At 51.2% G+C, this 23894-nt stretch overlaps 1 protein-coding gene across 4 annotated transcripts in view; it reads right to left on the reverse strand.

The window, feature by feature from the left end:
* Window positions 1–6313: 6313 nt before the first annotated feature.
* plat (plasminogen activator, tissue) overlaps window positions 6314–23894 on the reverse strand; it is a 29909-nt gene continuing 12328 nt past the window's right edge. For 3 of the 4 annotated variants that reach the window (XM_063056761.1, XM_063056762.1, XM_063056760.1), the window contains exons 3-14: window positions 23499–23553; window positions 20648–20779; window positions 19484–19594; window positions 19219–19393; window positions 18159–18250; window positions 16910–17084; window positions 15530–15624; window positions 12948–13146; window positions 11694–11830; window positions 10794–10934; window positions 9712–9863; window positions 6315–8268 (exon numbers count right to left, since the gene is read on the reverse strand). In XM_063056761.1, the coding sequence (XP_062912831.1) occupies window positions 8071–8268; window positions 9712–9863; window positions 10794–10934; window positions 11694–11830; window positions 12948–13146; window positions 15530–15624; window positions 16910–17084; window positions 18159–18250; window positions 19219–19393; window positions 19484–19594; window positions 20648–20779; window positions 23499–23553 (1662 nt within the window). In that variant the 3' untranslated portion in view covers window positions 6315–8070. Of the gene's footprint in view, window positions 8269–9711; window positions 9864–10793; window positions 10935–11693; window positions 11831–12947; window positions 13147–15529; window positions 15625–16909; window positions 17085–18158; window positions 18251–19218; window positions 19394–19483; window positions 19595–20647; window positions 20780–23498; window positions 23554–23894 lie in introns of all 4 variants that reach the window. The other variant, XM_063056759.1, reaches the window with a different exon arrangement.

A 23894-nucleotide genomic window follows, 5' to 3' on the forward strand; every position in this document is an offset into this window, starting at 1 on the left:
CTGCCCCATCCTCTCCGCATCCACTCTATCGGGGCCTTTCACATTCAATAGGCTTCCGGCGAGTAAAAACCCAGAGCCATCAATCACTCCTCATATGATAAGCCTTTTATTCCCAATATCAGTCTAGTGAACCCTCTCCAATGTCAGGATGTTCCTTCTTAAATAAGGGGCCCAGAACTGCTCACAGTACCCCACTGAGGCCTCACCAGTGCCCTATAATGCCTGGGCAACAATTACACCGGTGCCCAAGAAGGGCAGCATGAGCTGCCTCAACAACTATTGGCCAGAAGCACTCACATTAACGGTGGTGAAATGCTTTGAGAGGTTGGTCAAGGCTAAAATCAACACCTGTCTCAGGAAGGACCTGGTCCCACTGCAATTTGCCTATCGCCATAATAGGTCTATAGCAGACGTAATCTCAGTGGCTCTTCACGCAACCTTGGATCACCAGGACAGTGCAAATACCCATGTCAGGATGCTGTTCATTGTCTATAGCTCAGTGTTTAACACCATCATTCCTACAGACCTGATTGAAAAGCTACAGAACCTGGACATCTGTACCTCCTTCTGTAACTGGATCCTCGACTTCTTAACCGGAAGACCACAGTCTGTACGGATTAGAACTAACATCTCCACCTCGCTGACAATCAACACTGGTGCAACTCAGGGATGTGTGCTTAGCCCATTGCTCTGATCTTTCTACACCTATGAGGCTAGGCACAGCTCAAGTGTCGTCTATAAATCTGCTGATGATACAGCCATTGTTGGCAGAATCTCAGATGGTGATGAGAGGGCGTGCAGGAGCGAGATAGACCAGCTAGTTGAGTGGTGTCGCAGCAACGTCAGTAAGACCTAAGAGCTGATTGTAGACTTCAGGAAGGGTAAAATGAGGGAACACAAACCAATCCTCATAGAGGCATCGCAAGTGGAGAGAGTGAGCAATTTCAAGATCCTGGGTGTCAAGATCTCTGAGGATCTAACCTGGACGCAACATATTGATGCAACTACAAAGAAGGCAAGACAGGGGCTATACAGTATTTCATTTGGAGTTTGAGGATATTTGATTTGTCAACTAAAACACTCGAAAACTTCTACAAATGTACCATGGAGAACACTCTGACTGGCTTCTTCACCGTCTGGTATGGGGGAGGCTTCATTATGGGGACCAGTATTCAAGGAGCAGTGCCTTAGGAAGGCGGCATCCATCATTAAGGATCCCCACCACCCAGGACATGCTCTCTTCACACTGTTACCATCGGGAAGGAGGTACAGAAGCCTGAAGGCACACACTCAGCGATTCAGGAACAGCTCCTTCCCCTCTGCCATTGGCTTCCTAAATGGACATTGAACCCATGAACACTACCTCACTTTTTATTCCTGCATTTTTTTTAGCATTACTTATTTTAGCTCAACTATTTAATTGACACACATATATGTACTTCACAGCTGGCTGGTGGGTAGAGGCATCAGCACCAGATTTCGAGGAGGATGGTCCCAAGTTTGAATCTGGCCGGCTGTTCATGCACTTTCCATCTGTGCTGGGTTGAGTGACGAGCTAGCAACTTGGTCTTGTAAAAAAACAGTCAAATGCTACGGAAACAGCAAAACTGCCACACAATGTGTGAAAAGGAAGAACATATACTTAATGTAACTCAGTTTTTCTTCTCTATATTTACTTATCCTGGATTTCATTGTACTGATGCCATAATGTTAATGAAATTCATGATGTATGTCGGTGATATTAAATCTGATTCTGATTCTGATTCTAGTCCTCTCGAAATGAACACTACCATTGCATTTGCCCTTCTCACCACCGACTCAATCTGCAAATTAAACTTCAGGGAATCCCACACGAAAACTCCCAAGTCCCTTTGCTCCTCAGAGTTCTGAATTTTCTCCATTTTGAGAGTAGCTTATGTTTTTACTCCTTCTACCAAAGTGCATGATCATATACTTCCCGACACTGTGTTCTGTCTACCGCTTCTTTGCCCATTCTCCTCATCTGTCCAAGTCCTTCTGCATCTCTCTGCTTCAACACTACCTGCCCCTCCACCTACCTTTGTATTATCTGCAAACTTGGCCACAAAGCCATCAATTCCATCATCCAAATCATTGACATATAACGTAAAAAGCAGTGGTTCCAACACAGACCCCTGTGGAACACCACTAGTCATCAGCAGCCAACCAGAAAAGGCTCTCCTTATTCCTACTCTTAGCTTCCCGCCAATCATCCAATGCTCTATCCGTGCTAGTATCTTTCCTGTAATACCATGGGCTCTCATGTGCAGCACCTTGTCAAAGGCCTTCTGAAAATCCAAAGACATAACATCCATCTACCGATTCTCTTTTGTCTACTCTGCTTGTCACTTCCTCAAAGAATTATGACAGATTTGTCAGGCAAGGATTTTCCTTAAGGATCTCACACATCATGAAGACCCTAGAGAGGCTGGTCTTGGCTCACCTCTGACCCCTGGTCAGATCAGCCCTTGGTCCCGTGTAGTTTGCCTACCAGGAGCACATTGGAGTCGATGATGCTGTCATCTACCCACTGAGCAGAGCCTACTCCCATTTGGATAAGCAGGGCCACACTGTGAGGATCATGTTTTGTGATTTCTCAAGTGCCTTCAATACCATACAGTCCTCACTGCTGGGGAAAAGCTCTGTTCAATGGTTGGCACTTCCATTGTATCCTGGATAATGGACTACCTGACTGGCAGACCACGGTTTGTGCAGCTTCACTGCTCCATGTCAGACACTGGGGCCCCACACGGGACTGTATTGGCTCCCTTCCTGTTTACCCTGTGAACTTTAGACACAACACTGAGTCACATCATCTACAGACATTCTCTGATGACTCAGCAACAGTTGGGTGTATAAAGGGAGGACGGGAGGATGAGTACAGGGCCCTGGTGGAGGACTTTGTCAAATGGTGCAAGCTGAATTATCTGCAGCTCAGCATTAGTAAGACAAAGGAGATGGTGATGGACTTTAGGAAGACGAAGTCTGCACTGCTCCCCGTTACTATTGATGGTGAGGACGTGGATGAGGTGAGGATCTACAAGTACCTGGGGGTGCACCTGGATGACAGACCTGAGTGGAGCACCAACACAGAGGCTGTGTACAAGAAGGGCCAGAGTCACCTCTACTTCCCGAGGGGACCGAGTTCCTTTGGAGTGTGAGGCCTCTCCTTCACATGTTCTACCAGCCTGTTGTCACCAGTACAATCTACTATGCGGTGGTGTGCTGGGGCAATGGCATCAACACGGGTGATGCCAACAGGCTCAATAAACTGACTAGAAAGGCTGGCTCTGTTACAGGAGTCAAACAGGACAAACTGGAGGCTGTGGTAGAACAAAGGACCCTACGGAAAATCCCAGCAATTCTGGACAATGTTTTCCACCTTGACTGAACAGAGGAGCACTTTTAGTAATAGACTAAGACAACTACGTTGCTCCAAAGAGCACTATATGAGGTCATTCTCACCCTCGGACACTGGGCTCTATAATGAATCATCCTAAAGCCGGGGAACTGATGACACCCCCCACCTCCTGTTAGACTGTTTAAGGTAACTTATTTTTTGTACTCCTACTTCTCGTCTAATATTTGTACATTTGTGCACGTGTGATGTTACCGTGACACTGTAATTTCCTTTGCGATCCATCTATCTATCTCTGCTTGTAAACCCACTCTGCCCTATCATTGAGGTTCCCATCACCCTAATTTAGCCCCCTCCCCCCGAACAGCTCTAGCAAACATGCCCGCAAGGATATTGGTCCCCCTTGGGTTCAGGAGTCATCCATGTCTTTTGTATAGGTCGTACCTTCTGCAGAAGTGATCCCAATGATCCATAAATCTGAACCCCTGTCCCCAGCACCAGTTCCTCAGCCACGCATTCACCAAATCATCCTATTCTTACCCTCACTGGCGCGGGGCGCAAGCAGCAATCCAGAGATTACTACCCTGGAGGTCCTTCTCTTCAGCTTTCTACCTAGATCCCTCAATTTTCTCTTTAAGACCTCTTCGCTTTTCCTGTCTACGTCATTGGTGCCGATATGTACCCAGTCTTCTGGCTGCTCGTCCTCCCCCTTGAGGATGCCGTGGGCCTGATCCGAGGCATCCCTGACCCTGGTACCTGGGAGACAATGTACCATCCGAGTGTCTTTATTGCATCCACAGGCTATCGTGGATTCTGGGCAGATATTCCACTGTATCTGGCATCACAGTTGGAACTGAATCTTTGGCATGTCTCCCCTGCTTCACATCCCTGTGAAAACCCACTTTACACACTTATCCAACTGTGAAAACCCACTTTACACACTTATCCAACTGTGAAAACCCACTTTACACACTCTCTCGCACACTTATCCAACTGTGAAAACCCACTTTACACACTCACTCGCACATTTATCCAACTGTGAAATCACACTTTCCACACTCGCACACTTATTCAAACATGTGCATGCGCTAATTTTGCTTTGAGCTGAGGCAAAATGAATCACACTCACACATTCGATTGTCCACACTCACGGTCACACACACACACCCATGTCACTCACTTGGGCACCGACAACTTACCGCAGACAAGTAGCCTCACAAACCTTTGGGATGTGGGAAGAAACCGGAGACCCCCCCCCACCCCTGGGGAAAACTGCCCACAATGCCCACCCTCAGGATCGAACCTGGGTCTCTGGAGGTGTGAGGCAGCTTCCTGTGCTTGTTCTTATCTCCTGAGTGATTAACAGTCACAGTTTTATTGCGGCAGTGAGAGGAGAGGACCGGGTGAGAAGTGGGGTGGGGGGGGTGGTAACTGCATCTTAAACAGCTGGGAATCCAAACAAAAGTTACCAGGAAAGGGTTAAGCCCAGTTAGCGATGACTCACACCCCTTGGACCGAGGCCTGGATACACACTGCACGCCGACCGACATGGAGCTTTGGTCACCCTGAACCTTCCCCATCCTAATCCATCCCAGCAGGAAGAGGAAGGGATCCCAGTCTGCAGGCTGAGCAGAGAGCGGGGTGGGCAGTATCTCTGCCTGAATGGCCGGGGTAGCCACTCGCAGACATCTCCAAACCAGCCAGCCTTTGCCTCCAGTCCCACCCTGGGCCAGATTTGTCCCATTGGGAAGCCATCGCTTGACAGTCACCGTCCAGCTGGCCCCAGATGTCAATGGCTCCAGCTCTGGGCAGTACTGTAGTGTAGTGGTTAGCACAACGCTTTAACAGTACCAGTGACTCGGGTTCAATTCCCGCCACTGCCTGTAAGGGGTCTGTACGTTCTCCCCGTGACCGCGTGGGTTTCCTCTCACCGTCCAAAGACGTACTGGTCAGTAGGTTAATTGTTTGTTGTAAATTGTCCCGTGATTAGGCTGGGGTTAAATCGGAGGTTGCTAGGCAGCGCGGCACGCGGTTTGTCAATAAATAAAATTGGTAAGTTCCTGCCAACTGTTGACATCACAGCGCAGCCCCGTTAATCTGTGAACAAGGAGTGACAAAGCTGTGACTGATTAAAACTGCCCCGTGGAAGCTGTAAAGGGGAAATGAGAAGTTTTTATTCACACAGCGCACCTCCAGGAGAGAGCGAGAGAGACGGTCCGGGTAAATCTGAGAATCTCACTCTCCCAGCACAATCCTTTGCCACAGACGGCTGTGGAGATCAAGTCACTGGTTATATTTAAAGCAGAGGTTTATAGGTGCAAACACGAGGAATTCTGCAGATGCTGGAATTTCAAGCAACACACATCAACATTGCTGGTGAACACAGCAGGCCAGGCAGCATCTCAGCGTCTGGGCCCGAAACGTCGACTGTACCTCTTCCTAGAGGTGCTGCCTGGCCTGCTGCGTTCACCAGCAACTTTGATGTGTATTGCCAGAGGTTTATAGGTTCTTGATTGGTAAGGGTGTCAAAGGTCACAGGGAGAAGGCAGGAGAATAGAGTTGAGAGGGAAAATAAATGGGACGTGTGGATGTGGTGAACGGCCTAATTCTGCTTCAGTCTTACGGTCTTTGGCTGTGGCCACCCTCCTCCGAGCTTTGCAGAGTCTGACTTTATTCTGAGCGCTGTCTGCTTGACCCTTAAAATGCTTAGAGTGCAGCTCCCCCCTGGGTCTGTCTGCTTGAGTCACGGCCCAGCGACATGCTGCCTAGCCAGCAAAAGGATGCCGGTCCATCGAAGATAGTTTAGGACAGGCATCTGCTGAAGGATCCAGACAGACCTTCTCACCAGTAAAAACCGCTGAAGGAAATTCCAATGGCTGAGTCACCCCTTGCAAATGAGAGACAGGAACCAGTGAAAATAAGCAAATACTTCAAGATTTATTTTTTTTTAAAAAAAGGAACATGTAATGCAAGAATCTTTAAATATTGCATTAATATAATCCAGAAAAATAGTAAAACATTCAAAATATAGAACAATAAATATTTTAGTACAAAGGAATGCTTAAATACTAATGGATGGGATGAAGTGTGCACTATGAAGAGACGTTGTATGTTCTGTCACTAAGAGGCGCCCGCACGCTCACACTAATTCACAGACTTGGAGGGTTGTGCAGACACATCCGCACCCCTGCAAAGGTTTGCACGCCAAGGAAGGCCTTGTCAGTGGCACAGTGGCGGCTCTGCCATCGTGCTGGTTCCCGTACTCGCAGGAGCAGACGGACGGGCAAGCCGTCTACCTCCTTCCTGCAATGTCCTCTGCCCCCCACCCCACCACCCCACGTGCACAGACAGTATGCAGGCACCATCCCACATCCAGCCGTGGACAGATGCTGGATTTGCCTGTGGCTACAGCCGCGTTTTTGCAGATTTTTTGATTTTCTGCGTCGTCTGAATTAAAACCCTGAACTCCTGCCGCCTTCCTTCAGTAGCGTGGCGGGCAGCCCGGCGGCATGCCAGCTACTACGGCGCCTACAGTGCCAACAGTCGGGGTTCAATTCCCACCAGTGCCCGGAAGCAGTTTGTCCATTCCTCCCCGTTTCCTCTGGCCGCATCAGTTTCCTCCTACGCACGGGTTACGGTGAGAAAGTTGTGGGCGCGCTGTGACACTACCCACCCACCCATTCACTCCTGGATTCCACGCAGTAGCCGAGAGCGTTCCACTCTACCTCCACGCACACGGCGAGCCTGCAGTCACGGGCAGACGGTAGTCCTCACTGAAATCGGTAACGTCGGGGCAGGGGGAAAGGCAGTATCCGGAGTGGGGCAGAGGGAGCGGGGAGCTGTTTCTGTTTGGTATCATCTGCAGGCTACGGGAGGGGCTGCTATGGTGAGGACACTGTCCCAGTGCCAACTGGGACAGCCCTGCAGCTATTAAACGGGTACAATTTGAGTGTTCATACAGTGTGGGCAACTATTGAAAACAGCTGGTTAAGCCAGACAAAAACATTTCAGCATTACGATTCTTTTGACTCTAGTCAGTTGGAATAACTGAGATCTCCCAGTCATCGTGTGTGTGTGTGTGTGTGTGTGTGTGTGTGTGTGTGTGTGTGTCTGTCTGTCTGTCTGTCTCTGTGTGACTATGTGCACCTGTGTGTGTGTGTGTGTGTGTGGATAATATATACACACAGAGTATATGTATGTATCTGTGTCTTTGTTACTATGTGCAGTGTGTGTGTGTTTGTGTACATGTGTGTGATTGTGCACGCTGTATGTGTGCGTGTATCTGTGTCAGTGTGTGTGCGTGTGTGCACTATGAGTGACTTTGAGTGTATGTGTGTGTGTGTGTGTGAGACTCAGACCCCAGGCTCAATCTCCCCCACCTAGAGTCGCCAGGCTGCAGACAGAACAGAGTCTCCCCGGGGGAGGTGCTGGGATGTCAGCCGGTAAAGGCAAAATGACAGGACTGGATCGGATCGGAGCGGAGCGGTTGTGCCGAAATACTACAGGAAGCGGCAAGTGACCATCAGCGTGGGCAGAGCAAGTTCTCCTCTAGTCAGAAAGCAGCTCAACAGAGGGACCCCAATGTCCGTCAGAGCCCGGGGGAGAGGGGTGGGCTTCCTCTGTCACTATGTCCTCAGCACTGGGGTGGTGGGTGGGGGTGTCAGGCACGGGGTCAGAGGTGCTGCCTGTGTCATTTACTCTCGCCGGTTGAGGTTCTTGAAATAGGGGAGTGAAGGCTTGCTCATGTGGTCACGAATCCATTCCAGATAGTTCACCACCTTGGTGTAGACGCCAGGAACTCCCTTTTTCCCACAGGAAATCCCCCAGCTGATGATGCCTTGCAGACTCATCTGCCCCTTTGCCTCGCAGACCAGTGGACCTCCGGAATCCCCCTGTGCGGACGGAAAAAAACAGAGCTGGGGTCAGGGAGCTGAACGGGATCTTCAGGAGTACACCGAAACAACCCCAGTGTACCCATCGCCTCCTTGTACCAGGACCCAGACACCACAGAAAGCTTCCTATCCAGATGCACCACACTTGGCAAGGCAACGGCTCTACCCTTGACCACTGGAAACTGTTACCCAGCATCCAATCCACTTTCAGGGAGCTGTGGACACATCGCAGGAAACCAGGCTCTCCTCCATGGTCTCCATCTTGCTGCCTCGGTAAGCAGCCAGTTCAAAGACCCCACCTGCCCCCAGATGTTCTCTCTTCTCCCCCCCACCCCCACCCCATCGGGGAGATGGTCCAAGAGCCTGAAGGCCGAAGTACAACTTTCGCCTCCCTGTTACAAGACTCGTGAATGCCTCCCTAGTACGACAAGACCTGACCTCACAATCTACCTCATTATGACCTTTCACGTTATAGTTTGCCTTCGCATCACTTCCTCTGTATCTATAACACTACTCTGCATTCTGCTACTGTTTTCCCATGTACGGCCTCAAGGCACCATGGTAATGAATTGATTTGAGTGGTCCGCCTGCACAGAACTTTGGTACATGTGACCAGAATAGGCTAACTTGTCAATTTCACCTGGGGAATCTTTTCAGCATCCTCTCCATAGCGTCGACATCGTTTCTATGATTGGTGACCAGAACCGACTACAATACCCTCAGTATAGTCCAACCAAAGCTTTAGCATGGAATCCCGATTCTTACACTCGGTGGTACACCAGCTCGTTAGTGCAAATAGCTAATCGGCCAATCATGTGGCAGCAACTCAATGCATTAAAGCATGCAGGCACGGTCAAGAGGTCCAGTTGTTGTTCAGACCAAACATCAGAATGGGGGAAGAAATGTGATCTAAGTGACTTTGACCACGGAATGATTTTTTGGTGCCAGAAGGAGTGGTTTAAGTATCTCAGAAACTGCTGATCTCCTGGGACCTTCACACACAAGAATCTCTGGAATTTAGAGAGAATGGTGCAAAAAATAAAATGCGACCTGCGAGGGGCAGTTCTGTGGGTAAAAACACCTTGTTAACGGGAGAGGTCAGAGGAGAATGGCCGGACAGGTTCAAGCCGAGGTGGCAGTAACTCAAATAACCAGGCGTGACAACTGTGGTGTGCCGGACAGCCTCTCTCAACACACAGCACATCAAACCTCAAGGCCGAAGGGCTACAGCAGTACAAGACCACGAACCCACACTCAGCGGCCACTTTATTATGTCCAGGTGGTACCTAGTAATGTGGCCAGTGAGTGAATACTCAATGCCCTGGCCAACGAAGGCAACCATACCATACGTGCCCGCCAGCACCCAATCCACTTCCAGGGAGCTGAGGACTTGGACCCCAAGACCCGAGCATAGATTTGAGGCCCCCCTTCCCCAGCACTAACCTTGCAGGCGTCATCATTGGTGCCCTGGGTATTGCCGGCACAGATCATGTTTTCAGTGACGTTGCGGTTGTCCAGCTGGTCCGGTGTGCATTTATTCGCCGGGTAGAGGCGCACGTTTCCCTCCTTCAGTTTCGAGGCGAACTTATGGTCGACTGAGGAGGGAAGATCAGAAGGTCAGAGGTCAGAGCGGCAGCACGAGACTCACAGGAACAGCATGACCACTCAACCCCTCTCCCCCACCCAACAGGCTGGCGGCTGGCCTTGGCCGGGCCCTGACGTCCGAGGCAGTGCACTTTGACCCCAGAGACGGACTCCACCACGAAGACACGATGACTTTCCATTACATTCCAGAGGAATTGAGGATGACGTGGGTGGAGCTGAAACCATGGCCAGACCAGCCATGATCTTATTGGATGGTGGAGCACGTTCAAATGGCGAGGCCTCAAAAAGGAAGCATTCATCATTAAGGACTCTCGCCATCCATAAGAAATAGGACCAGGAGAAGCCATTTGCCTGCTCCGCCACTCAATAAGATCATGAGACGAGTGAAGTTATCCGCGTTGGTTTGGGAGCCCGGTGGTGGAAGGGTAATAATTGTTCCTGAACCTGGTGGTGTGGATCTAAGGCTCCTGTACCTCCTGCCCGATGGTAGTAATGAGAAGAGATCATGGTGGGGGTGTTTGACGATGGATGCTACTCTCCTGTGACAGTGCTCCTTGTAATTGTGCTCAAAGGTGGGGAGGGCTTTGTCTGTGATGGACTGGGCTCTTGCCTGGAACTTGGAATCAGCTCAGCGGGCGTACCCCCACCCCGTCGACTCCCCCCACCCCCTGACTCCCCCCAACTCCCCCCACCCCGCCAACTCCCCCCACCCCCCGACTCCCCCCACCCCCCGACTCCCCCCCAACTCCCCCCATTCCGCCAACTCCCCACACCCCCTGACTCCCCCCACACCCTGACTCCCCCCACCCCCCGACTCCCCCCACCCCCCATGTGTGCTGCCTCCTCTTGCTGAGGTTTGGCCACGCCGGCACTGCGCTCCCCCCCGCCTTTCGGGTTTGACCACCCGTGGATACACTTACATGGCTGCAACCTGCCGTATCCAGAGATCTGACACTCCATCCAGTCGGCCAGACGCTGCCCCTTCTGCGGCAGGCACACCGTGCGCACAGACCGCGTCATCTTGGCGCACCTCCCATTCTTGGAGCGCAGTTTGATGAGGGCTGGAGGGGAAGGAGGGGGGGGGTTACACGTGAGACGGGTTGGGCCTGAGCTACTTGGGTGCTGTCAGCACTGCTACGGCGGCTGCTGCCCCGCCGATGGCCGGGAGGCTCTGCAACCACGGCGTGGTGGGGGCCGGTCCACTTCCCCCCCGGGGGCCGTACACAGGGAACGACCCCACCCACCCTCTGGTCCGTACACAGGGAACGACCCCACCCCCGGGGGTCCGTACACAGGGAACAACCCCACCTCTGGGGGGGCCGTACACAGGGATTGACCCCCAACCCACCCTCTGGTCTGTACCCAGGGAACGACCCCCACCCTCGGGTCTGTACACAGGGAACGACCCCACCCCTGGGGGGCCGTACACAGGGAATGACCCCACCCCTGGGGGACCGTACACAGGGATTGACCCCCAACCCACCCTCTGGTCCGTACACAGGGAACGACCCCCACCCTCGCTTCCGTACACAGGGAACGACCCATCCCCACACTCAGTGTGGGACATCAGGGGAACCACTCACTCCGCCTCTCAGTTCGGTACACCGGGTACGACCCGATCACGCACGCAGTGCAGGAGGGAGAGATAGATTCACGCTACTTGTCACACGTTGCTGCGGCCATCTCGGCTTCTTCTGCTGCCTCTGACCTTCAGCTGAATGGCAGCAGTGCTTAGCACGTGGGGACGGGTGGGTGGAAGGAGGCACGAGGACCTGGATGGGCCAGGCTGTTGCAGGAGGGGAAGAGGAATGGTCTCGTACCTATGTCGTTGTTGAAAGTATCTTCAGAGTATCCCTTGTGAACGAAGTATTCCTCCACCTCCAGGATCTGCTCCCCGACTGTTGGCTCCTTCACCTTCGTTCTGCCCAGCACCACTCTCAGCTCTTGTGGCTTTTGTCTGTTTGGGAGCAAGAAGCTTTGAGTAACTGGGCTCATCGTATAACTCGGGCGTCTCACCTACCTCCCTGCCTCAGGGCCTCACCTTCCTCTGTACCCAAGAATCTCTGTACTTGGGGATCTCCCCATCCAAGGTTCGCTCCCTCTGACTGGGATCTTCACACTCCTACCTCGGCACCCGAGCCTCCGCATACTGGGGCCTCTCCCACTGGGTGGGGTCTCCCTACCAGAAATACTGGGGGAGCTCAGCTAGGCAGGCAGCGTCTGAAGAGAGAAGTGGACAGTGGACGTTTCGGGCTGAGGATGCAGTCAGACCGTCGCCCTGAAACATTAACTCTGTTTCTCTCTTCACAGGTGCTGACTGACCTGCTGAGTGCTTCTGGCTTGTTCCACTTTGATATCCAGTCCCCAGCGCCCTTTGCTCACCAGGAGAGACCGAGGGCGCGAGGGCTTTTCTCTTTGGGGTGAAGGAAGACGAGAAGCTGACTTGATAGACGTGCACAACAGGCACAGATTGAGCAGACAGACAGAAACTTTTTCCCAGGGCAGAAATGCCTTTCAGGTGATTGGAGGGATAGTTTGGGAGGGACGCCAGAGGTAGGTTTTTGACACCGAGAGAGGTGGGTGTGTGGAACGCACTGCCAGGGGTGGTGGTAGACGCATCAGGGACATTTAAGAGACTCTCAGATGGGCACATGGATGATAGAAGAATGAAGGGGTGTGTGGGAGGGAAGGGTTAGATCGACTTTGGAGCAGGTTAAACAGTCAGCACAACATTGTGGGCCGAAGGGCCTGTACTGTGCTGTAGTGGGCAGGTCAGGCAGCATCTATTGAGGGAAGCGAACAGTTGACACTTCAGGATGATGGGTCCTGCCCATTCGCTCTGAGACGGACAACTCCTGAAGATGAGAGAGATGTGGGAATACGATGCACCCATTCAAGGAAAGATTAAAATAGAAGCTACGGGAAAAGTAGACAGCAGAGGGCAGGCTCTTTGGGCCTCAGCATTGTGCCAACTGTTTAACCTACTCCAAGATCAGCTTCTACGTTTTATGACTGTTAGTTGCTCGCCTCCAAGCACCCGCAGTCCCAAGGCCCCTAGCCCGGCAACTACTTACTTATCCTGAAAGCAGTGAGCCGCGGTCAGGACCCAGCACGAGGCGATCAGGCTCCCTCCGAATTGGAATAGCAGGTCTTTGCCCCGTTTGTCATAGTACATGACGGCTGCCTGCCACGGGTGGGACGTGATGTCGACGAACGCCCCGCCCTTGATCCTGAACTGCTGGAGCATGGGGTCTCTCCTGCCACAGGTCTCCTCTGCAAGTGGGCAAAAAGGTTTCAGCCCTTCCCATCAGACTTAACGAGACAAAGTTTGGTGACAGGGAAGAAGGTCGTCAAAGGGTAACATCAGGATATGGACCAGTTAAAGACTAAAGACGTGGAGAGCATGCGTTATAGGTTGACTGAACTTGGCCTTCTCTCCTTGCAGTGTTGGAGGATGAGAGGTGACCTGGTAGAGATGTATAAGATGATGAGAGGCATTGATTGTGTGGATAGTCAGAGGCTTTTTCCCAGGGCTGAAATGGCTAGCACGAGAGGGCACAGTTTTAAGGTGCTTGGAAGTTCGTACAGAGGGGATGTCAGAGGTAAGTTTCTCACACAGAGAGTGGTGGATGCGTGGAATGCACTGCCAGCGACGGTAGTAGAGGCGGAAACAATAGAGTCTTGTAAGAGAGTCTTAGACTTGTACATGGAGCTTAGAGAAATAGAGGTAGGGAAATTCTAGGCAGCTTCTAGAGTACAACATTGTGGGCCGAAAGGCCTGTAATGTGCTGTAGATTTCTGTGTTTCTATTTTTATTTGTCAAATGTACCTTGAGATATATGGTGAAATGTGGCGTTTGTGTTACTGACAAACGCAGTCTGAGGACGTGCTGACAGCAGCCCAAAGTAGCGTACTCACAACCTACTAACCCGAACCGTGCACCTTCGGAATGGAATGTGGGAGGAAATGGGAGCTCCCGGAGGAAACCCACAGGTTCACAGAGAGAACGGGCACTGCAAAGGGTGAGACTAACCGCTGTGCTAAGGTACACAGTGGCAGACATGGGCAGAGGAGTGGCAGATGGAATTTAATCTGGGCAAGTGTGAATGGTTGTACTTCAGAGACAGGATCCTGAACAGCAGCGACGTATGGAAAGATCCTGAGGGTCTCCCTGAAAGTGGCAATGCAAGTCGATAAAGAACACGTATAGCATGCTTGCCTTCAGTGGTTGGGCCATTGAGTATAAGAATCAGGAAGTCCCATTGCGGCTTTGTGAAACTCTGGTTGGGCTGCATTTGGAGTATTGTGCACAATCCTCCTTGTCCCATTACAGGAAGTACATAGAAGGTCCGGAGAAGATGCCGAAGAGGTTCACCAGGATGCTGCCTGGATTAGAAGGTATGTTCTATAAGGAAAGGTCGGATAAACTTGGGCTGCTTTTGCTGGGGCAGCGGAGACCCTACAAGAGCTGCCAATTTTGTGAGAGGTACATTGTACATAAGATAGACGATTTTTTTCCCCCATGGTAGAAATGTCAGATACTAGAGGATATGCATTAAAGGTGAGGTGGGGGGGGAGCTTAAAGGAGATGTGCAGGGTAATTTTTTTTAAACACAGAGAGAGTGAATGGTGTCAGGACTGGGCTGTCAGGGGAGATGGTGACAATCGAGAAGCTCTTAGACATGTGAATCAGCAGGGAGAGAGACGGATCATGTGCAGGCAGAGGAGATTGAGTCCTCATGGCATCATGTTCGCCAGAGTCCTTGTGGGGTGAAGTTCAAGTCAAAGTAAGTTCATTATCAAAAGTACATATATGTCACCATCAGATTCACTTCTCGCAGGAAATAAAGAAATACCATAGAACTTATGAAAAACCATTCACAAATAATGACACACAACCAATGTGCAAAAGAAGTCAAATTATATAGATTGTTGTTGCTGAAAACATGGGTGGTAGACTCCCTAGAGTGTGAAAGTGAGTCTGTGGGTCAAGGAATGATCTCAGAGTACCAGTGGGTGAAGTTATCCACACCAGTCCAGGAGGTTAATAGCTCTAGGGTAGTAACTGTTCCTGAACCTGATGGTGTGGTATCTCTACAGAAAACGGTTGGTACAGCCCAGTCCGTCACAGGCAAGGCTCTCCCCACCGCTGAGCACGTCTACGAGGAGCACCTCCATGAGAAAGCAGCATCCATCATCAAGGACCTCACCACCAGAGCCATCAGGGGCCTCAGGACTCACACCAGCAAGTTCAGGAACAGTTACCACCCCTCAATCATCAGCCTCCTGAACCCCATCACTGAACTGTTCCCACAACCTATGGACTCACTTTCAAGGACTCTTCATCCCACGTTCTTGATATTTATTGCTTATTTATTTATTATTATTTATTTTTCTTTTGCATTTGCACAGTTCCTTGTCTTTTGCATGCTGTTTGTCAGCCCTGTTGGGAGTGGTCCTTCATTGATTCTACAATAGTTATTGAGTACGCCCACAAGAGAATGACTCTCAGGGTCATAAATGGTGACATAGGTGTACTTTGAGAATAAATTTATTTTGGATTTGAACTTTGAACTTTGGATGTGTGTCAGAGGGAGTGTGAGTGGTGAGGGGTACGAACACTCATGATGTGTGTCAGCGAGGGTGTGATTCTCACCTTCTGGGTTACAGTGTTTAATGTCACAAGATTCCACGGTGACTCCACGCCTTCCCTTTACGTGGCACCAAGGTTCTGGACTTCCATTGGGATTCCTGGAGAGAGACATTGAGCAAGAGTTAGCAAACAGGTTTATTAGAACGTGTATCTATCTGCTCCTTGGGGAAAAAAAAACAGCTTGCTAGACTAGCCCCACCTCTTGCACACAGTGGCAAGTACCCGGACCAAAGATAACATCAGAATCAGCCTGAAGAAATTCAACGTTACATCAAAAACCGGGAAGACATCGTACTCAACAGATGCAATTGGAGGAAATCTGTTCAAGAGGGAGGTGCGTACATTGAGAGCGACCCCCGTCGTGCCGCAGAGAAAGGAGAGACCGGACAATCAAAAGACCCAAGCAGTAACTATGGTAACCATCTACTCTCACCCACACCGCACCGGAACGAGTGGATCCCGGATCAGCCCCCACAGCCACCCGAGACCCACCTATAGACAGCCCCTTGGGAGAACATCTTACACGACTTGAGTCATGGCACGACGAAACTACACGGAAATCACTGCCCGAAGACAGTAAAAAGCACTGAGCGGACCACAGGGGTCTCCCTCCCCTGCAGTTGGTCAGCACGGATCAGATGGGCTGAAGGGCCTATTTCTGAGCCGTTTGAACCTACGACTTTGCTCCAGATGGGTGTTCCTTCCACTTTTTGGTGCCAGGGACCATATCCCCCTGCACGGCCACCTCCTCCCCTCCATGCACCGCCACTGGCCATTCTGCCCATCCGTCCATACTGGCAGACAGGCACCCGCCCCCACCGTCCAGCGCTGGGCTGCAGCTGTGCACGTCTCGGTCTGTCAGGGGCAGGGGGTGGGGGTGGTTTCTGTGGCAACTCCCACCCCTCTGGGTGAACACATCCCCCTCCCAATTCCTCCGCCCTTCACTTTAAAACTACCTCGCCAAGGGAAGCGAGGCAGCGTAACGATTAGTGTACAGTTAACATGAGACTGTATAGCGCCAGAGACCGGGTTCAATTCCTGCCGCTGCCTGTTCTCCCCGTGACCGCGTGGGTTTCCTCTGGGTGCTCCAGTTTCCTCCAACAGTCCAAAGACGTACTGGTTAGCTTAGTAAATTGGAGCATGCTCTGTTGATTCTGGAAGTATACATATGGGCTGCCCCCCAGCTCACCCTTGGACTGTGTTGGACTTTAAAGTAAAAACGACGCATTTTGCACATACAAAAAATAAAGTTAATCTTTTTTTTCCCCCAGGGCAGAGAGGCCCCCCCCCCACCTGGGGCCTTCACTATTCCACCTACACCTCAGTAAAGTTTCCCCTTGGCCCCTGTTCTGTAGCTTCTCCGGCCTCTGGGCTGAGTCGTACCTGCAGTAGTTGTGGCTGCCAAGCCCTAGGCGGTGGGCGTCGGGCACCCAGGTGTTGTACGCCCTGTGTCGCAGCAGCTCGGAGTCCCAGCTGATGCAGGGTTGCCCGGACTGTGAATAGTCCTTTGTTCCCCGGTACGACGCTCCGTTTGAGATATAGCACTCGTCTTTGAACTCTGCGGACGGACAGCAGCTCAGTTATGAAAGAGTCAGTCCTCAGCGCACCTCCGAGCCCTCCCAGGACTATGGGCCCAGGGGACAGCTGGCTTCCCTCGGGGTGGGGAACAAGGTCCAAGGGCATCAGAAGGCTGCTGACGAGAGAGGGTGAGCTACACTTGAGGGGTGGGAGGGGGGTGAGATAGTATTCCCAAGAGGGGCAATGTTGTGGAGAAAGAGATAAAGAGATAGAAAGAGAAAAGGATGGTTAAAAAGAGATAAATATAAATATTTTAGTGAATGTACTGCTGGTGACTGGTAAAAAGACCCTTACCAGGAAATGGTTGTCACAGGAGAGCCCAACTTTAAATGTATGGATGGAAATTACAATGGACATTTACAAGGTGGAGAAGATAACAACATCTGTTAATCATAAGTTGGAACAATTTTATTCATACTGGAAAAATGGTTTAACTACATAACATCTTATAGGCCTGATTTTATTCTCACAAGTCAATGAATATGTTGTTTAAAAAAAGATCACTCCCTACTCTGTACATAGTTTTCTGCTTTTGATTGTTCTTTCTTTCCTCTCCTTTCTATAAGAGTAAACTTCAGATAAATATTATGTGGAACTTTGTGACAAATACGATTATATGATATATATGTACAGTATCTGAAATACATCTTGTGGAAATGTTTGTTTGATGATGAAATTCAATAAAATATAAGTTACAAAAAAAAAGAAAAAAGGAAAGAGGAGAGATAAGAGAGAAAGTGAGAAAGGAAAGAGAGCATAAGAGCAGGAGAGATAGAAAGAAGAGCGAGAGGGAAGTGGAGAGAGAGAAGAATGAAAAAGAGGGAATGGGAGGAGTGAGAGAGAGAATGAAGAAGAGAAGACATCCCTAGCAGGGTAAGGGGGAGAGATGGCGATAGAGACAATGAGAGAGGTGTCGGTGGGGCAATGGGGAGACATGGAGTACGTCGAGGATCAGTGGTGGCCTAATTGTCTGGAGTCCAGCAGTAGGAGGAAGTCACCATAACGAGAGGCGAAAAGCAATCCCACCCCTCCAAGGGAATCTGTGGAGACTTACTGTGAGGGCAGGCAGGGAGGCTGCATTTCTCCCAGCTAATGACGTGTCCGTTGTAGACGTGGCACCAGGGCACTGAGTCGTTGTCAGGGTTCCTGCAATAAGACAGAGGTCACACTCACAACAGCGGGAGGGGTCTGGCGGGCAGGGAAGCGGCGGGGTGGGGCGGGGGGAGCTTGGAAGTGCACAGAAAACCATGAGGTGCATGCAGATGAGGAATCACCCAGCCTGCCCCCGGGGTAAGGAAACCAAGAACTAGAGGCGATAGGCTCACGGTGAGAGGGGAGCCGAGGGGAAATTCTTCACACAGAGAGGGTAAGCCACCACAAGAAGTGGTAGAACCAGCAGAGTAACAATTAAAAGAGACTTGGACAGGGATGTGGATGGATACAGGCCAAATGGGACCAACCTGGATGGATGTCCTGGTCAGCATAAGTGAGCTGGGCCGAAGGGCCTGTTTCTGTGCTGTACGACGCTATGGGTTTACAAGACACCCAGAGAGGAGTAGGTAAGCTAATGGCAGGCTGACGCCACACTAAACCATTTACATAAACTGCGTTTCTGTGGAGGGTTTAATATTAACAACTCGCTGGATTTTTTTTTTGCTTTTGGCACCATTCTTTGTAAACTCCAGAGTCTGTTGTGCCTAAAAATCCCAGGAGATCATCAGTTTCTGAGATATTCTAATCACCCTGGGTGGCACCTAATTAACTAGCTTGTTTATTTCGGCTTTTCTCTTAAAGATGTGCCGGATGTGCTCCGGCTAGCACTGCACCCCTGGATATCAGAGGTAAGATTTTTTTTATGCAGAGAGTGGTTTTGCACAAGGAACACCCTGCCAGAGGTGGTGGTAGAGGCAGGTACATTAGGGACATTTAAGAGACTCACATGATGATGAGGTAGGATGATAGGGTTAGATTGGTATTAGGATAAAGGGTCAGCACAACACTGTGGGCTGAATAGCCTGTACTACACTGTGCTGTATATGTAGCAGTCCGGGTTCTGATTCTGAAGGGAGGTCGGTGAACAGCGGCTCCAGTCGGTGAGCTGGGAGGGTGCGTACCTGCAGAAATTGTGGTTCCCCAGACCCCACTGCTGGGCGTTGGTGGCATGGCCATTGTAGTGCGATAAGGCCACGGCCCTCATGTTCCAGTTGAGGCACTGCTTCCCGGAGACGGTTCTGCTCCACGTCCCACGGTAGCTGGTGCCGCGGCCCCTGTAACAGCGCTCCTTGGTGTCTGTGACGCAGAGGGAGAGGAGAGTGAGGGCCAGACGGAGAAGGCGCGGGGACCGAGCTGAGTGTGCAAAAGAACAGCGGTGGGACTTACCGATTTCACACAGTGGTCCCTTGTACCCACTTTGGCACTTGCAGACTTGGTGTGCTGAGTACAAGGCCTGTTGACACTTCCCACCATTGTAGCACATGTTCTTGGGACAATCTGTCAAAATGGGAACACAAGGCAGAGTTAGGCACCTCGACTAGACCGGAAACTCGCCAGCCGCAGGGCCGGGAATCTTTGGAGTTCACTGCCGCAGATGGCTGCCAAGGCCAAAATGGGTCAGGAGCGTCTGATGGCTCTGGGTCTGTACCCGCTGGAGTTTAGAAGAACGAGGGAGGGTCTCATTGATATTGAAGGGCATGGATAGAGTGGATGTAGAGAGGTTGTCTCCTATAGCGGGGCAATCTGGGACCAGAGGGCACAGCCTCAGAATAGAAGGACATCCCAAGAAGCAACTTCTTTAGCCAGAGGGTGGGATATCTGTGGAATTCATTGGCACAGGTGACTGCGGAGGCCGAGTCATTGGGTATATTTAAAGTGGAGGTTGACAAGTTCTTAGTTAGTAAAGGCTTCAGGGGTTACACAGAGAAGGCATGAGAATAGGGCTGAGAGGGAATATAAATCAGCCGTATACAATTAGCACTGGAGGAACTCGGCAGGCATCTTTGGAGGGAAATAAGCAGTCGGCACTTTTTGTCCGAGATTTCTTCCTTCGCTCTCCCTTTAGATTTCTCACAGTCCATGAACTCGTCAACACTACCTCAATATTCCTTTGCACTACTCATTTATTTTGTAAACTTGTAATAACTTCCATGCACGGTTCGGTCCTGCTGCAGCCGAACAACGTCTGTCGCGGCGTTCGGCAGTGAGGATGCAGCTGAACCGATGCTGGCTGAGTGGTCCTGGCCCAGGGAGCAGGGACCACCCTGTGTGGACAGTTACCGCCTTCTGCCTTGCTCATGCCGGCAGCAATTCTAACAACTTAAAGACTAGCTTTATTTGTCATAAGAACATGAGAAACAGGAGCAGGAGTCGGCCATCTGGCCCGTCGAGCCTGCTCTGCCATTCAATAAGATCACGGCCGATCTGACCATGTACTAGTCTCCACCTACCTGCCTTTTCCCCATAACCCTTAATTCCCCCCACTATGCGCCAACCACCAATCAAACCCGGGTTTTCCAGCTGCTGGTACCGTAAAGCTGCCGCACCTACCTTGTACCGGGACACTGTGACACCGTATTTCTGACCGGCTGCATCGGCAGTACTTCGCCCATCTTCCGTCCAGCTGAAGCCACGTCTCGTCCTCCAGGTACACGTGCAGGTTGGTGTGGTCCAGACAGCTACCTGGAACGATCAGGACAGCTGGAGTCAGTACCACATCTGGCCAGGCAGGCTCAGGGTCATCTGGCCGACCCCTCCCATGGGGGGCAGACAATGGGGGCAAAGACACAACCAACAGAACAGCCAGAGAGTTCTCATTTTCTTGTGCAAAGCTCTGAACTGCTTTATACAATCATAGAGGATTACAGCACGTAAAGAGGCCCTTTGGCCCGTTTAGTCTGTACTGAACTGTTATCCAGCCTAACCCCAGCGACCCACATCTGGAGCACAGGCTGTCCGTCGTACCGACAGATGTCTGATTTCCTTTGCCTGAAATGAACCTGTAGGTAGCACTGGGCAGGATCACTGGAATATAACCCTCCCGGCTTGCTGCGGGAACGTGATAAACTGCACCTCGGCACTTTGCGGGGGAACGCGTCGCAGAAACCAGCCTCCCCTCCGAGGACTTGGCCTGACACTTCTCACTGCACCATTGAAGCAGCCAGCCCCCACCCACTCTGGACACTCTCCCCTCTCCCCTCTCCCAGCAGAAGCCTGAGAGCACGTACCACCAGGCTCATCGTCAGCTTCTGCCCTGCTGTTATCACTCTTGAACAGACCTCTCGGACGATAAAACGGACCCTGGGCCTCACCGTCTACCTCGTTAAGACCCTGCACTTTATCGCTGACCCGCACACAACCTTCTCAGTGGCTGTCACACTTTATTCTGCATTGTCATTGTTTCGCCTCGTTCTGGCCCACTGCACTGCCTGGTGATCGTAAAGCTTCGTTTGTCACATGCACATCAAAACGTGCAGCGAAATTTGTCGTATCTGCGTCAAGTCAAATCGGCCAGGATGGCACGAAGTGCCACCGACACTGTTAGGCCAGGACTCACTAACCCTAGCCGTACGTCCTTGGAATGGGGGAGGGAACCAGGGCACCCGGAGGAAACCCACGCGGTCACGGGGAGAACGTACAAACGCCTCGCGGACAGCGGTGGGAATCGAACCCTGGCCGCTGTTACACGTTACATTAGCCGCTAAGCCATGTACCGCACTGAGCTCTGTATGCATGTTGTGTAAGGCTGCAGCTCGCTACCCTGTGACAATAATTATAAATCAATCAGATCAGATAGAAAAGCCTCAGTGGGCCATTTGGCCCCTCTAGCCGTTCCCCTGGGTCACAGCTGCTCCACCTCAAACTTGCTCCAGAGCTGCTCCCCTCAGTCCACCGGGACTGGGGCTGCTTTGTAACCTGGGCGGAGTTCCCCTTCCAGAGGGGCCGACATCGGGGGAACTGAGCTCATTCCGGCTGCCGCTGACTTTAAAAGGATGACCCAGTCAAGGTGGAGCTGTGCTCCCACATCCGTCAAGGTCATAGCTCAGATTTAATGGGTTCTTATAGTTTTGTAGGGACAGTTTTGGGAACAGAGCAGGGAGAGAGTGTGTGTGTGTGTGTGTGTGTGTGTGTGTGTTGTCAGTCTGAGTGAGTGTGTCTGTGTGTGCATATGTCTGTGAGTGTGAGAGACAGAGAGAGAGAGAGAGAGTGAGTGTTAAAGAAGCTTGTTTTACTCTTGTGTTGTTCTGCTGAAGTATGCTGTCACACGCGGGCTGCCCCGAGCACGTCGTCGGGTGTGTTGGTGGTCAATGCAGACGACATGTGGCACTGTGTGTTTCGATGCACGTGTGATAAGTAACTCGGAATTTGAACCTGCAGCAGTGAGATCTCCCAGGGTCAGGGTTAGGGTCCCGACCAACATTCCTCCCTGTTGTCACCGGCCAACACCCTGCTCCTGACCTTCCACTCCTCGCTGGAGCTGGTGCTCCCAGGCTTCGCTCGAACAGCCCCTGCCATTGGAAGTCGCACCCTGATGGTGCACCTCACCGGCAACAGCCGTCTGATTGGACAGCAGGATTGTTGGGATCTTCCTATGCCAACGTGACAAGAAGTACGAACAAACAAATGGCCAGAGACAGCACCCGGTAACAAGGGATACGTGTGCGTGTGTGTGTGTGTGTGTGTATGCACGTGTGCGTGAGTGTCTGTATTTGTGTGTGTGAATGTCTGTATTTGTGTGTGAGTGTACTGTATGTGTGTGAGTGCACTGTATGTGTGTGAGTGTACTGTATGTGTGTGAGTGCACTGTATGTGTGTGAGTGCACTGTATGTGTGTGAGTGTACTGTTTGTGTGTGAGTGTACTGTATGTGTGTGAGTGCACTGTATGTGTGTGAGTGTACTGTATGTGTGTGAGTGCACTGTATGTGTGTGAGTGTACTGTTTGTGTGTGAGTGCACTGTATGTGTGTGAGTGCACTGTATGTGTGTGAGTGTACTGTATGTGTGTGTGGACAGGACGTTCTGTTGCCTGGGGACTTCAGCTGTGATTCCACAGTGGGACACGGAGCACAGAACAGTGACAGAAACAGACAAACGTTCCCATTCCCCACTAACCGCCCCTCGACCCAAAGAAAACACCCACTCATACACACACACACACAGACTGACCCTCTACTCAAAAAACACCCACTCATACACACACACAGACCTCCCCTCTACCCAGAAAAACACCCAGTCCCACACACCTTCCACTTTGCTGATTTCACCTATTTGTACCCATCACAGTTGTCATATTTTGAACAGTTTTCTTTTGCCTGTGTCTCTACTCCCTCTACACCTCCTCCACTACCCACACGCACGCACACACACAATCACTGGAACCTCAGCTGGGGGGTGAACTTACTTCGAGAAATGATGTTAAGTCTCCTTGTGCCTCTCCTGACCCGCGAGAGCTGATGCTGGAAGAGAAGAGACCCAGGGGGTGAGAACTGGGGGATCATCAAAGATTTCTACCCCCCCCCACGCGTTTCCCCTCTCCCCAGCAAGTTTCGAGCATTGCCAGGCATCGGTGCCCAACTGTCTAAGGGGGATTGCCAGTGAGTTGGTTCACTCTCTCAGGGAGGGCAATGTTCCCAGCTCCTGGGTCAGACAATTTGTGTAGCAGAGGAGCGAGAAGGAGAGGTGGGGTCAGTGGCTCCCAGTTTGATGGTGAGACTCCAATGCCAGGCCTGCAAACTAGCTATTGAAGGTCACTAAATCACGTGGCAACAAGGATGGCCCTTCAGCCCATCGTGTTTGT

The sequence above is a fragment of the Mobula hypostoma genome, chromosome 8, assembly GCF_963921235.1.
Source record: "Mobula hypostoma chromosome 8, sMobHyp1.1, whole genome shotgun sequence".
NCBI lineage: Eukaryota > Metazoa > Chordata > Chondrichthyes > Myliobatiformes > Myliobatidae > Mobula > Mobula hypostoma.